Source organism: Lycium ferocissimum, chromosome 4 (genome assembly GCF_029784015.1).
Source record: "Lycium ferocissimum isolate CSIRO_LF1 chromosome 4, AGI_CSIRO_Lferr_CH_V1, whole genome shotgun sequence".
NCBI lineage: Eukaryota > Viridiplantae > Streptophyta > Magnoliopsida > Solanales > Solanaceae > Lycium > Lycium ferocissimum.
The window spans coordinates 29838148-29853816 of NC_081345.1; the positions used below are offsets into that span (position 1 = coordinate 29838148).

Below are 15669 nucleotides of genomic sequence, written 5' to 3' on the forward strand. Positions count from 1 at the left end.
GGAAGAAAATGGGTTGAATGTGTGTGTTAATGGAGGAAGAAAATGGGTTGGTTGATTTCTTGAAAAAATATTTATGATTGATGAAAGAAATTGAATGTGTGTGTGTGTTAATGGAGGAAGAATATGAGTTGATTGATTTCTTGAAATGAAGAAGAAGAAGAAGGGTTTAGTGATGAAGAAGATAAAATTAATGGAGGGTTTAATGGTTAATTAGAGGTTAATTAGTGTAAATATAATTAATAAAAGAAAATCAAAAAAAAAAAAAAAAAGGAAAAGTGGCACCAATGTGGCAGTGACGTGGCACAGATGTGGCGGAGAGTGTGCAACACTCTCCACTATGCAACTGGGCATCAAATTTTTTTTATGCCACGTCAACCGAAAAAGGGTATAAAAATACGGAAAAAATAAGGCCATGGGGTAATAGATCGCCCGTAAAAGTTGGGTGCGTTATAATTAATCCGAGTATACGTTGGGGGTATTTGTGTATTTTCTCTTAAATAAATCATAAATATTTGTATCGTAATATATTATCCCATTAAAATAAATAAAAAATCTAAAGTTATTTTTAAAATATAGTACTCCCTCCGGATCAAAAAAAGAGTCCACTTAGCTATTTAAACACCCCTTAAGAAAATACTAACTTATAGACAAAAATAGGTAATTTGACTAAATTTACCCTAATTAAATACGCATTGAAATTTGATCATAATAAGGACAAATCTAAAAAAATAAATTTAATTTTTTTTTATTTGATAAGTGAACACTTTTTTTTTTTTTTTTTATCCGGAGGGAGTAGTTTTTTTTATGGATATACTAAAAACATTAGGACGGAGGGAGTAATAGTACTACTAATCATTCCTCCTTACCTTTATTACCTAACGCCCGCCACCAACGATCGAATTGACTCTTTAATGAGTACCATAACACTGAATAAAAACGGTATTTCCAGTCTCCGAGCAGTGGGGTTGAGATTCAGAGCAGCAGCAATGGCAAAAAAGCGACGCTTCATCTTCATGCTCCTTTTAGCTCTCTTAGCATTCGGAGCTTTTGCGCCCGCCTTTGCTCCTCTTCCTTTTATCTCTTCTTCCTTTTCCCGTTCCAACCTCGAAACACTTAATTCTATGGTATGAATCTGATATTTTCTGTTTCATTAATACCTAATTCTAGTTCTTAACAAAAAATTGAGAAGAGTAACAGTACTTAATAGGTGTGATTTTTACTTCTGTTAATTTAGTAGGTAAAGGATCAGCATAAAAATAGTCTAACTATGATGAGTTTTATAGAGCAGAATCGATACAAGGTCTATCTGGACTATTAATACCTAATTCTAGTCTGTTTTATTAATACCTAATTCTAGTTTTTAAGAAAAGTTAGAGAAGTGTATCTCTACTCTTTATTGAAATTTGATTAACATCCACACTATGAACTTGTATAGACTTATTAGGAGTACTTTTTATTTGCGCTTAATTTGTATATTCAGTGTTGAGGATCAGCATAAAAATAGACTAATTATGATGAATTTTATAGAGATAGTCTAGGATTGAAAGTATAGCTGATTGATTGATTATACTTAAATTTGTATAGTTTGTTGGCATATGAATGTGAAATTTTCTGTTTTGCTAATACCTAATTCAAGTTTTTAAGAAAAGTTAGAGAAGAGTACCACTACTTTTGGTTGAAATTTGATTGACATCCATAATATGAACTTGTATAGACTTACTAGGAGTGATTTTTAGTTGCGGTTAATTCGTATACTCAGTGTAATAGTAGGCCAAGGATCAGCATAAAGATAGACTAATTATGATGAGTTTTATAGAGAAGAACGGATGCAAGGTCTGTCTGGACTAGTTTAGGATTGAAAGTATAGCTGTGATTGTACTTAATTTGTATATTTTGCTATAGTGGTCATCAGAAGTTGCGTGTTTCTTTAAACTGGCAGGGTGATGAGAAAACTTTTGAGATTGCGGATGACATGTTTTTGAAAGATGGAAAGCCTTTTCAGATTATTGGCGGGGACTTGCACTATTTTCGGGTTCTTCCAGAGGTAATTCAGTCCATGGTTTCCTATTGATAGCTGAATAGTTCTGCTCATAGTGTCTAATCTTGTTTAAACACAGACACACACACACACACAAAGAGAGAGAAAGAGAGAGAGAGATGTAAAAGTTAGAGTGCTCATTTGGAGCAAAGCAAACTTGTCTGATAGATAACTCTATATGCCTTTTGATGAACTCTGTATTAGGAAAATGATGATTAACAGGCAACATTAATGCTGAAGTACTCTGTCTAGAGTAAATAATTTAGTTTGGTAGATTTTTCATAAATCATAGACTCTTTCCATCCCAATTTTTGTAACACACTTTTTTTTTATGACATGGGAACCCGCAGCCGCTACCCTTTGGGTGCGCACAGGGTAAACCCAGCTTCTGTGCGATAGCTCGCAAACCACACAGAAGAGGTAACCCGCACTAGGCAAGCCCGGTGCGACGAGCTCGACCCAGAAGAAACACACTTTCTTTTTTAATGTCAAACTTCTTTATTTAGAAACAATTTGACTTCAAACTTCTCATTTGACCCTTAATGAGATGATTTATAGCCTCACAAATGTTTATGGCTTGTTTTAGACTACAAGTTTCAAAAGTCTTTCTTAGACTCCATGCCCAGTCAAGCACTGCCACATAAATTTGGATGGAAGAGTAGATGTCATGCATACAGAATTTCTCCTAAGTGAAATTTGACAACTTCTCTCGTCTAAAAGGATTTTTTTCATCTTCATTTAACTGTTCTTTGAACTCCATTATGGTGTTGTATAAGTTACCTGTAAAAGCAACATCATGTATGCAGTTCTGAGTTGCTTCTGTGGTTTCACATTAAACATGTTAACAAAAGTTGCAGTGATATTTCACCGGCGCAAAATAAGTTGAAAGTCAAACTTCCACTTTTAAGTCCTTCAAAGAGTGGTGAAGACTGATGCTTCTTTTTTCGTTTGTTTCGTTTTTCTGTAAGCGAAGTTTTCGTCTGTAGTTTGGTAAAATCTATTTGAATTGGGACATTGATGTATAAATACTTGCTTTAGTACTGGGAAGATAGACTGCTGAGAGCAAAGGCGTTGGGCTTGAATACCATTCAAGCATACGTCCCATGGAATTTGCATGAACCAAGAGAGGGCCGACTTGTTTTTGAAGGAATAGCAGATATCTTTTCATTCCTCAATCTTTGTCAGAAATTGGATCTCCTGGTGATGCTTCGAGTTGGGCCTTATATTTGTGCAGGTTAGCCACTACCTTTCTCTTCTACAACTTTGTAGATTTCTAGTCATATGTGAATTATAATTTTCCTCAAGTTCATCCTCCTTCAATTAATTGAATATAGCCTCAGTTCTGATAAATTATAGTTGTAGTAGCCGTAAGTTGTTTCACTTGTGAAATGTTGGAGGAGGACTAAGATCCATAAAGTTCATTGGGAAAAACAAACTTCTCCTCTGTTTATGAGTGGATATCTCAGTAAATCTATATAAGTTTGTAGAATGTCAACTCTTTTGAGTATATGGTAAGTGTAGAATCTCTCTTTATCTACTGCCGCAGTAGATCTAGGGAGTTCTTTTACCATTTTCTATATAATAGCCCACGAAAAAGCATAAATATTATGGTGCAGAGAATTCCAACAAAGTTTGCAAGTATCTTTAACCAAGCAGCAATATTCTGTAGTACGCCTTTACAGATGGAAAAATACCAAACCTGGATGAAAAAAAGAAAAGGAGAAAACGAACCCTAGACCATAAAAGGCTTAGGGAGAAATCCTTCTTTGTATGGATGGACATCAAAAACCATACCCTACCGGCTTCTCAAGGAAATCAGTAAATGAAGCTCCCTTTTTGTTGAGGAAACATAAAACAGCTAATGCAAGTAACATTAAAGCTGAATATGCATCAAGCCAAAACCGAATGCAAGTTCCTTCTTGGAGCTGATGAAGTTTGAATAATGGATTCATGATAGATTCTAGAGTTTTGTGCTGTAAAGAAACCTTTTATAGGATCCAATACTTCCATCTTCCTCAAATTCGCTGGGACCGGTCGCATCAAAATTGATTTATTGAAGGAACACAGGCAGCCAACATATCTCAAAACATAGCCATCAACTACTACTATTTGTGTCAAAGGTAGCATATTGGTTATGGGTGTCCATCAGGTCAGATAGGTGTTGAAACTCTCTCCAGATCTGTTAATACTGAAACCCTGGTAATACTTCCATCTTCCTCAAATTCGCTGGGACCGGTCGCATCAAAATTGATTTATTGAAGGAACACAGGCAGCCAACATATCTCAAAACATAGCCATCAACTACTACTATTTGTGTCAAAGGTAGCATATTGGTTATGGGTGTCCATCAGGTCAGATAGGTGTTGAAACTCTCTCCAGATCTGTTAATACTGAAACCCTGGTAATACTATGGTATACCATGGACTCCAATGGAATGTAGTTCACTCTATAGGTGGATTGAGAAAGAGTCTTTCTAGTTTATTAGATATTACAATTATCTCTACGAAACTTTCTAATCAAATGTGTGCATGTTGTCATGTATAAACTTCAATAAGCTTGTCCATATGTACTTATATTAATAAGCTAGGAAATTGTTGAATCTCCCTGTGTTACTTTTTCATTTTTTCTGCATAAGCTTATCAGGAAATCTTTTGGAGATGTTTATGATATTTTTTACGTCAGTATGCTTTTTTACTTCTTTGCTGCAGAGTGGGATTTTGGGGGTTTCCCTGCTTGGTTACTCGCCATTGAACCTGCTGTAAGACTTAGATCATCAGATCCTGGTTTCATTGATTTGGTATGGACACATTCCAATTGATCTAATTGATTATGGATTTCTTTGTGGTCTTATATGCTGCACAACACTTGCAAAATCCCACATCCACAAGTCAGTTGCTGACCACATTAGGCTGCTCATGTAGGAGTTCACATTCTTGTTGGGAAGAACTATGCATTATCCAAGGGATTCCAAGTGTACAATTGGGTCACCAAACAACTGTCATAATTACTTTTGCTGCCTCTCTGCTATCAATATAGAGTAACTTTTCATCAACATTTAGTAAGCTTGTAAACTAGGACAGGCTTGCATCTTACCTTTCTTAGAAAAAAAAAAAAAAAAAAAGAACATAAAAAAGGACTAAACTAGGCCACACACATTGATCCTGCAGAATAACTGACTAACGGTTACCTTCTAGTCCGGCTTGGCTATCTTCTTTAGTTGTCAAATATAAAATCAAGTGATTCTCAATCCTGCTTCTAGTGATAAGATAAGAGAAATAACCCCCACCATAAGAAAAAGAAAACACGAAAGAATACCAAACTAGATTGATATTGGTTAACAATAAACAATCACTCAAGTAGATCTAGGATTGTTTTGTAATCTTTTCATATAGGGTTTTTTAGCATAAGCAAGATGATGTGAACCAAAAGAAGTTAGAAATAAATGTGAAGCCTACCTAGTAAAATTGCATATTTTTTTCCTTTAGTTGGCCTAAATAAAAATGCACCTTCCACATGATGTATCCTTTCTTAAAGCCTACCTAGTAAAATTGCGGACATAATTCCTTTATTCGGCCTAAAATGCACCTTCAACATGATTTATCATTTATCCTTTCAAAAACAACTCTCCCATATCTTGTCACTCTCTATTGTAGATTATGAGGAGTTTGATGTGCTGTTCTCGACTCTATGAGTTATAGTTACTGCTTTGCAAGAGATAGTATTGCCATGTGCCTGTATTCTGGATTTCTGGTAGTCATCACATCAATTGTGTTTTTGATGCAATGAATTAAAAGTAGTATCTCTCCTATGTCTGGGAGAAAGGAGATCAAAAAGAAGTTTCCGAACAACATTGTTTCTTTCTATGATTTCGTGACTGAATTTTGAGAATCTGTTGATGGCATCAAGTGGTCTCTAGACTTCTATTTCACGTTCCTTTTTTGATTTTCTTCTTAAAAAAAAAAACCTTAGTGGGGTCCATGCAAGCCTATTCCACTCAACATCAGTGGCAGCTTTTTTGCATTTTTAGCTCATTTGCTCAATTTAGTATATATATTTGTGTATTGATACAGGTTGAAAGATGGTGGGGAATTTTGCTGCCGAAGATAGTCTCTTATGCTTACAAAAATGGCGGCCCCATTATAATGGTCCAGGTGAATTGAACTTCTAAAACTGACTTCATTAAAATAACCAAGCTACTAATCCAGATAAATGCAACCCTCACATCTAGAATAATAGGTTATAGCAAATTGTAACGGCAAAGCTAAGTGTGTAAGTTCTGACTAAATATGACTGTTATCTGCAAGTGTTATGATCTGCCCAGGGAAATACCTCACTGCAACATCGATGAAGGATCTTTAGAGCCTGGAGATGTTAATAGTCAAAAGTCAATGGACATGGAATATCTTTTACGGTCTTGGTATTGTGGTTATAAGTTCCTAGAATGCAACATTTCTGGCAAAGTGAAATTTACAGAGCTAATGTGACATGTCTTCTGCCAAATATCTGAAAATCTGTTGCTTATATTAATAAGTGGTAGATTGAAAACCCTTTGTCACAAAATTTAACAGTTTCCAACCAAAAAAAAAAAAAAAAAAACACCATCGCATTGGACCTAAATTGCTGAGTAAAAGGATGAGTAAATGATATGTTTAAGTTTCATGTTTTGAATCCACAGAGGAGATATGAAGGGTATGCACTTTAATGTTCGCTGGTTTGGTACTTGATTCCTATATTTGTTTACAGAAATCTTAGATGAAACTGAAGGCATGACATCTCTCATCGTTTTTTCTGAAAGAAAAACATATCGAGAAGCAATGGTACAAATTTTCAGTGACCTATATTACATATTTGAAAGTCAGATTTAATCTAGCTAATGATTTTTTAGCCGTTCTTTTGGTAAGTTTATATAAGATGCCGTTAAGGTTTATATCAAATTCCATTTAATGCGCCAAAATCCAGATAAACTTAAAGGCCCTTTGCTTAAATTGTGAGCTCCAACTTATTACTCGAGTACTCGTGAAAACTTGTAAATTTAGGATTGTGCATGTTCCATACTCTTTTCAACCCAGTTTACTTAACTTGATACCTTTGTCTCTGTCCCGCTTTCTAATAAATTATAGTACCCACTAACTCCAAGATATTAAGATAACCTTTGAATTATGTGATCACCTCATCTAAAAATTTAAGAGAGGGTACACTTTTATTTATTTGTTGAGTTTTTGACATGCCTCCTTACGTGCGGACCTAATTTTTTTCATGAACCAAGTACGGGAGACTTTTTTCCAATTAATAGTGACAGTAAGCCCTGAATTCAGAGCTCTGCTTGCTCTAGTACCATGTTGAATGAGTGAACCATTAGAGATGGGACATTTTTATTTATTTCATTATGGCTTAACATGTCCTACCCTTCAAGTGCGGGTTTGATTGTCTTTCGTATTAGAAATAAATTTTGATAGTGGATATCGATGAGACTTGAACTCAAGAATTTACCCGTTATGATATGACTCAACACCCTCCCACACATATAACCCAATTTTTGGGGTTTACTAGTGAACTTCAGTGTCGGCTTACAGTTGCTAGAACAGGTTGCGAGAGGTTGGCTCTGACACCATTGTTGAATTATGTGATCTTCTCATCTAAAAGCTTAAACTCTTAAAGTGAACGCACTTTTACTTCCTTAATTATGTCTTCAACAAAACAACATATATATTGTTTTACCTAATATTTTTTTTTTGGCTTTAAGATGACATCCCTTACATGACCAACAATTGTTCCATTAACATTTGAACTATCGTAATAAGTAGCCGTCCATAATTTTTTTAATCTGCATAGAAGTCAAATGCCATTATGACATAAGCTCTATCTTATCACATGATGAAATACTTGGCATTCCATGATTTGCTTTTTACCATGTTTCAGCTTTTGTATAAGCAATAGATGTAGATTACACTGAATGGTGAAAATGGGACAGATAGAAAATGAATTTGGTTCATATGGAGATGACAAGGCCTACCTGCATCATTTAGTGAGGATAGCACGCAGACACCTTGGAGATGATGTTATTCTGTAAGTTGATGTTATGCACTTGGTGTTTCCTCTTCTTCTTTTTTTTCCGGAAAAAGGTAGCATTATAGTCATCAGGCCAAGTTGGTGCTGGTATCAGTATTTACAATTGCAAAAGGCCCTGTTCAACTTACAAGGAGTCAAAAAATTCAAAAAATGTTCCTGCATCCTCTACATAATTACCAGAAATGAAAAGATAAAATCAATTCATCTCGGTTGTTTCATCTCTTTTGACTTAAACCTTCTCAGAAGTGTAATAAATTAGCTTGATTGCTAGCCTTCAATTTTTTTTCTTTCTGTGCGCGCGCGTTGTGTGTGTCATTTCTCCCTGAATTAAATATTGCTTCTTCACCGTGCTTGATACAGGAAATATCACTTACGGTTGGGTTTCAGTATATTATAATTTATACCTTGCCTCTGCTTTTGGTCTGGAATTTAGTATTCTTTATACCATTATCCAAAAAAAAAAACATCTTCAGTCTATATTGACTACCTGATGGGTTAACAGATATACTACAGATGGAGGTTCAAGAGAAAATCTAAACAAGGGGACTATTCCTGGAGATGCTGTCTTTTCAGGTAGCAGTTAATAACAACCCGTAAAACTTACCAATTTGAAACAAGTAAAGGTACTATTGTCTCCATCAATGTGGCTGGTACACATGACAATAACTACTTGATAATCAAATTGATAAAAGTGTAGGATATTATGTAGCCTCCTCAAATAGTTATGCAAGGATACTTTCATTGGTGAATATATATATTAGAGAATTTGACTGCCTTTATATCATCTTATATTTCTCTTTAGAAGTTTCTTGGTTGGTTGGCTTGGTTCTAATCATGGATTCTTTAATTTAGCTGTGGACTTTTCAACCGGAGATGATCCATGGCCCAATTTTATGTTGCAGAAAGAGTTCAATGCACTGGGGAAATCACCACCTCTTTCTACGTTAGTGCCTTTTTGTTTGTTCCTTTTCTATCTCGCATCAGCTGCTACAGATGATGTTGATAGGTTTGGTGTTTAGGGAGTTCTACACTGGTTGGCTCACGCACTGGGGAGAGCATATTGCAAATACTGATGCAGCTGTTACAGCAGCTTACTTAGAAAGGATCTTGTCAAGAAATGGATCAGCTGTGCTCTATGTGAGTGTTAATTCTGCCATTGCTATAATGACATATCATTACTTGATACCAAGCTGACATATACGATTTCTCCTAGATGGCACATGGTGGAACAAATTTCGGGTTCTATAGTGGTGCAAATACTGGTGCAGATGAGACTGATTACAAGCCTGATCTTACATCCTATGATTATGTGAGGAAATGTCTGAATTTTTTTGTTAAAGTTCTTGCTCTATCATATTAATCAAACTGAAAGCAATCTTGTTCAGGATGCACCTATCAAAGAATCTGGAGACACAGACAATCCAAAATATCGAGGTGTACTAATCTGAGCATATACACGTACTTTGCTTTAATTTGTCATGAGAAAGTTTTTCCTTTGTCATCTTTTAACTTATTATGGAAACATTTCTCCGAAATTGTACCAATGGTTAAACCATTGGGCCATGGAGCAACCAGTATATACTAGCAGTTCTTACTTTACTGCTAATTAGCTAATGTGTCTTTGAACTTTTTGTTTTGTTTGTATTTTGCTTGTCCCTTTCCATGGGATTAATTTTCCACTGGTGGATGGCTGGAATTTTACAACATGAGAGGATTGAAGGGGTGTAAGAGTCGTATCGTGGAAAGTGAATGATGACTATGTTCCCTCGAAATGATCAAATTCTTTTATATCTCATCAATTTTCCTCTTAGTAGTATAACCAAGGGCCTTGACGACTTTAACAAAAGAATTTCTTTGCATTCCATTCCCATGTTCAGGGCATTCCATTAGATTGTGTAACTTGTCCTACATTTCTGAGAAAGATGAAGAGTCTGTCCGCATTACACTATGGATTTGCAAGAGAAATATGGCACATGTTCCTAACCTATTGGCATGACATGTGTATGTCTTACTCAGCAAAAGAGAACTGCCGGGCATGGGGTCTGTCATTTGTGAGAAACTCAAACAGTCTGAAGCAGAACTCACTTAAAACATTGTTTGGAACTAACAGGGAAAAAAGAAATAGAAGAATATTTGGGTCCATTGGCACCCAAAGATTGGCCTAGTGGTAAATGAAGTGAGATGAAAACCAATAGATACTAGGGTTCAAATCCTAACATAGGAAAAACAATGTCAAGTGATACCTTCCCATCTGCCTAAGCCTTGATGGGTTGAGTACTGGCACCTGTCTTGGTGGGAAGTAGCAGGTAGCTGATGGAATAGTCGAGGTCCGTGTAAACTGGTCTAGGCACCACCAATATTTTAAAAAAATAGAAGAGTTTTTAGCTCATGCAGCTTTAACTTTTGTTTTTTAAACTTGAAGCAAGTTCCAGCTTTTATATCCCTTATGCGAACAAAATCATAGCACTTTAAAGAAATGCTATTTTTAAATATTAATCATTTGCTAACCTTCTTATGAGAATTTTTTCCATCTCCAACTTTCTTAAGAAAATGTTTTGTTGGCTAGCTAATTATCTATGGTTAATCAACTTTCAGCTCTTCGGAGGGTGATTGCTAAATATACAGCAGCGCCTCTTGCCTCAGTTCCTTCCAATAACGAAAAGAAAGCATATGGACTTATTAAGTTGCAGAAGACTAAATCATTGTTTAACATAGCTGATACCATAGGCTTTGATGGTGTCGCTGAATTTGAAAACCCACTTGCAATGGAGTCTTTGGGCCAGGTATAACATACTCCTGCCATTGGATGCATTTTTCATTGTTCTGAGTTAGTAAAGTGCTTGTAGGATATAATCCACCTCTTTCAATGTTTTTTCTTGTTCAGATGTTTGGCTTCGTGCTTTATGTTTCTGATTACAAAGCAAAAGCTAATGGAAGTTTGTTATTCATACCAAAGGTAAGTGGTTTGTCTTACCAGTGGAAAGCTTTCTTTTGTCTGTGTCTGTTTTCTTGAGCTGGGTTGAAAGATTTCATTTAATTAGTACTGGTAAAGGGTTTTCACTTCAACAGCTGTGTTCTTTTCTACTTCCACTTTAGAGATTCACTGATGTGAATAGAGCTATCCCTTTGTGTCTCAATTGTGCAGGTAGTACCTGAATTTCTCCTCCTTACTAAGAAGCTGTATCTTTGTGCAATAGAATAATATTCAATATATTTTGGCTGTCTAATAATATGCTAGTTAGCTTATCATAGACGATTGTTAGGGGAGGGCTTAATGTGTGTGTTAACCTCTTTTGGTCTGAGCTTGTAAAAATTTTCTTTCAAAAGGAAAGGAAATTTCATTTACGGCAATGTTTCTTGTTTAGTTTTATAATTGTCTCAACTCTACAAAGAAATGACTCAATATAATTTTGCAGGTGCATGACAGGGCGCAAGTATTCATTTCATGCCCTTCAGACAACTATGGAGAAAATCCAAAATATGTAGGCACTGTAGCTAGATGGTCAAATACTCCAATCAGGCTTCCTCATACTCGATGTACTTCCAATAACAGAATCCATATACTGGTAACTCTCTGTTCTTCATTTCTAACAAGGTTTTGAGTTATGCTGCAATCCTTTCTGGAGATGGACCTTAGTGTAAATTCCAAAGATGGGAGTTTTGTTTGTTTTGATAAAATTTTAAGCAACTTCTTTCAGAAAATTTAGAGCAGGGATCTACAACAAGTGCTGTGTTTAGAGAGGATTGCTCTTCTGCTGTTGTATTTTCATATTATGAAGAAATATTAGGATTAGGAATGTATAGGGTCAAATATCTTATCACTGCCTGAATGCTCCTCATCCTAGCACCTTTCTCCTTAAACGTTTTTCTTGAATCAATTTACCCCTAAACTCTTCAAAACTATCTTTTGCACGGTTCTCCTTAAGTTTTCAGTGAAGTAGCTATCAGAAAGTCCCTTCTTCATCTCTCCCTTCTCCTTCTTGGTGTCCTCAGCGTGTTCCCTAATGTGTTCTATATATATATATTGTCAGAAAAACATAAAGGAAAACGATCTATTTTCATAAAATTCTAATGTCTTTGTGGAAACTTGTAAGATAAATAGATATGAGAGATCCTACTCCCAGTAGCTTCTTCCTTTTTTCTTTTATATTGTTCTTTCGTCCCAATTATCCTGTTGATCTCTTTTATCCTTTCTTTCCTGCTTGCTCTACACTTTTTCCTCATGTTTAATGGTTATGAAGCAAAAATATAAGAATAAAAAGGAGAACAGACGAACAAAGAAATTCACTAATTGTTGTGGAAGGAGATTCCAGCCAGGGTGGGGAGTGGTTAATGGAGTTTGAGAAGTACTGGTGAGAAAGAAAAACAGGAAGGAAATCTCTAAGAAAAAGGAGAAAAAAAAAAAAAGAGGGGTTAGGGGGAGGAGGACAGAAAAAAGAAAAGAGGAAAGTTTGGGCCATGTGCCACTGTAACTTGGAAAGATACCATTAACTGTTCAATCTATACACGTAAGTGCATTCAATCGAAAAGGAGCAACTGCATAGTTTCCGTGACTGGGCCATTTCTCCAAAAAGAGAAAAGGAAAAAAAGAAAATGAACAAGCTGTATCATTTTCAAAAGCAATTGCCATGTCCAGTAATTTATTCAGATTTCAGTTTGCTACTAATGAATGATGACATCAAATCTCATCTTTCTAACATCTGATTATTTTGTCTGCTACTTTGTTATTTGTTTGTTTTACAGGTAGAAAATATGGGGCGTCTAAACTATGGGCAATACATTTTTGACAAGAAGGTAAGTTCAGAATACTCTGCATTAACTTCCATAGTCATCTGAGGTATTGGGGGCACATTTTACACGTGAATTCTGGGAAGTAGTCTTTCTAAAACTTGTACATTTGTATAAATGAACTATGAAGCAACTCGTCTCATTAATGAATGGTAGAAAGACAAAATATGGATCTTATAGTCTTGCTGGATTTGAGATACTGTTTCTGCATGATAAGGTATAAGCATCACCAAAGTGTGCTATATACTTGAGAAAAGCTCGAGTTATGCTAACTTTTGCATGGCTGAGCTATAAGACCAACTCCCAGGCTGAACATTTGTAGCATGTATAACATTAATATAGACCGTGAATAAGTAATGTACAAACTGTTTCAATAACCTATTCTTTAATTCGGAAACTCCACTTTGTCGAGGAGTATATGCACAAGATGATAGACGCAGAATACCATATGAAGACATAAAAGATGAGAAAGGTGCTGAAAAACACCCACATGCATTATCAGTTATTAATTTCTTAATATGAATACCAAATTGATTACAATTTCTTTTAAAAAAAAAGTGTGTTGCTCGGATACGGGTGTGGGAAACTGACCCGGGTGCGGATCTAGAAGTTGGATTCTTCATTACCTAAATCTTAGGATTTGGGGATACGGATAGGAGCATGAATACGAATATTAAGATGGAAATTACTGCACATATAAGCATATTTTTGGACAATTAATTGACATTTTAAATTAAAGCTTGTATGATTAAATTCTTTGAAATGTTTTATTCATAAATTATCTCATATAATAGCAAAGTGTCTAGCATTTTATGTTGTGTGTGGGTGTGCGTGTATACATGAAACTAACCCAAAATCAAGTCAAATACCCAATTAGTGTATACTTCTTGGGCATAGGTGCAAATCAAAGCTCCTAAGGTAAGTTGACCAAATCCAGTGGGATCCCACACCCACAGCTAAATAATCCTTTGCATAAATAATGTAGTGCTTTTGTTATTCCCCCATAGGTACCCTTAATCTACTTCAGCACATCTTCCTGTCATTTATTAGTTTTCACCAAGTTGCTTTGCCTTTTTTTTTTTCTTCTCTCTTTTCTGACCTCTTCCTCGTAATCACAAAGGTGCAAAACTGTGAACTTGATTTGCAGGGCATACTCTCTCCTGTTTATTTAGATGGCGAACCTCTGCATAAGTGGAAAATGTTGCCGATTCCTTTTCACAACCTGAATGAGGATCAAAAGATTAATTCTGTTATTTCAGATGCACACAACGACCTTACAGAATCTGTACAGAAAAAACTGAAAAACAAAAGAAGTAAGTTTGGATTTATTAATAAAAAATGTCAGTGAATATTAGAGTTTTGTGTGCAAGTTCTCATACAATTTTTAAGATTCAGCACAGTGCAAGAGGATGGTGGACAGTCACACTATTCTCTCTTTTGCAGATTATCATCCAGAGCCAGCTTTCTACACTGGTCATCTAACAGTTGATAAAGTAAAAGACACTTTTTTGTCTTTTCGTGGCTGGAGTAAAGGGGTTGCATTTATCAATGGATTTAATTTAGGAAGGTTTTGGCCGGTAAATTTTTTTATAGTTCCATAGGTATTTCTTTTAGTGGTCAGATAATAAAATCCTGAAATTTGTTCATTTCTCAAAATGGAATTTTCTGTTTGGCTCTATTGCAGTCCTTTGGACCCCAGTGCAACCTTTACGTTCCTGCTCCAATCCTGCAAGAAGGGAAAAACCTCTTGGTATGTCATTAAGAATTTCTGGAATTCATCTTGCGTTTTTTGTCTCTATCTCGTATTAAAGGAACACAGGAATAAGATGGAGAAAAATAGTAGTGAATTCCTGGATCTTTTTTTTTTCTTCCTGAGAATCAATAGAATTTCCAAATTGAACCTGCTTTGTTGTGCCACATTAATATTTTAGTCTAGTTACACTAATATTTTCAGGCCCCTCTATTTTGTAGATGCTGTAAGATGAATAAACCTCCAAAAGTTCTCATGCAATTACATTTCTTGTATTACATCTAGGTCATTCTTGAATTAGAGGCTCCAAATGCTGAGTTGTTAGTGACCTCAGTTGACCAACCAGATTTCACATGTGGTTCTTCGGCAAATTCACAAGTGCATCAAATCTGACATCATCATGTGTTAGCCAAACCTGGGATGTTTGATCCTGTTCATCTTATTAGCTGAATACTGTGTCCATGTGTTGGTTCCTAGACAACACAAGGATGTGTACTGGAAATAACGGAAAGGTGGAGCACCTGAGTTTGGAGCAAGCATCTTTTGGCCGTCGACTGTTGTATGTGAGTAGTTTGTGCTCTTTAACTTCCCACTTGGTAATATAGTTTCCTGTGGAGAAAGATAAAACCTTCTCTCCCTAAATTGTGGGTGGAGATGGTGAAGAGCTCACTCATGAGTTGAGATGATGATTTGAATGTTCATGAGTACATAGTGATATGTATTTACTTATGGTTGCATATTGATCAGTACCTGTTTGAGTTCTTCACTTGTTATAATTTGCTTGTTCTATTTTGTTAGCACGAATTGTTTGATGAAATAACTCTTGCAGTAAATGTTGAAAACGTGGGGTAAAGTTTTCAGCCTTAATTTTTACCAGAGAGCTTTCTTAAATTCTGCTTTTTGCACCATTGAAGTCCTTCCAACTTCTTCGCCACCAGATGTAGATAAATGTACTAGAGAGGAAGTTGAGTAGATCATAGCTGACCGCTCTATAGGCTAGTCCATACATCTAATGCATGAGCAG

General features: G+C 35.7%; 1 protein-coding gene across 1 annotated transcript; it reads left to right on the top strand.

Moving 5' to 3' along the window:
• The first annotated feature begins 852 nt into the window (after window positions 1-852).
• LOC132052206 (beta-galactosidase 17) lies at window positions 853-15540 on the top strand. The gene is made up of 19 exons (XM_059443614.1): window positions 853-1124; window positions 1940-2044; window positions 3077-3272; window positions 4747-4835; window positions 6109-6189; window positions 8010-8104; window positions 8610-8680; window positions 8960-9050; window positions 9127-9244; window positions 9321-9416; window positions 9493-9541; window positions 10703-10890; window positions 10992-11063; window positions 11524-11673; window positions 12851-12901; window positions 14043-14208; window positions 14339-14472; window positions 14580-14645; window positions 14931-15540. The coding sequence occupies exons 1-19, from the start codon at window positions 912-914 to the stop codon at window positions 15036-15038; spliced, it is 2139 nt and encodes a 712-aa protein (XP_059299597.1). The 5' UTR covers window positions 853-911; the 3' UTR covers window positions 15039-15540.
• Window positions 15541-15669: the final 129 nt, after the last annotated feature.

Bases quoted from the DNA above. Each gene is read 5' to 3' on its own strand.
- LOC132052206 (XM_059443614.1), top strand. From the start codon at position 912: ATGAGTACCATAACACTGAATAAAAACGGTATTTCCAGTCTCCGAGCA. The intron at 10,891-10,991 runs GTATAACATACT...TTTCTTGTTCAG, and splicing joins CAATGGAGTCTTTGGGCCAG to ATGTTTGGCTTCGTGCTTTA. The intron at 11,674-12,850 runs GTAACTCTCTGT...TTTGTTTTACAG, and splicing joins ATAACAGAATCCATATACTG to GTAGAAAATATGGGGCGTCT.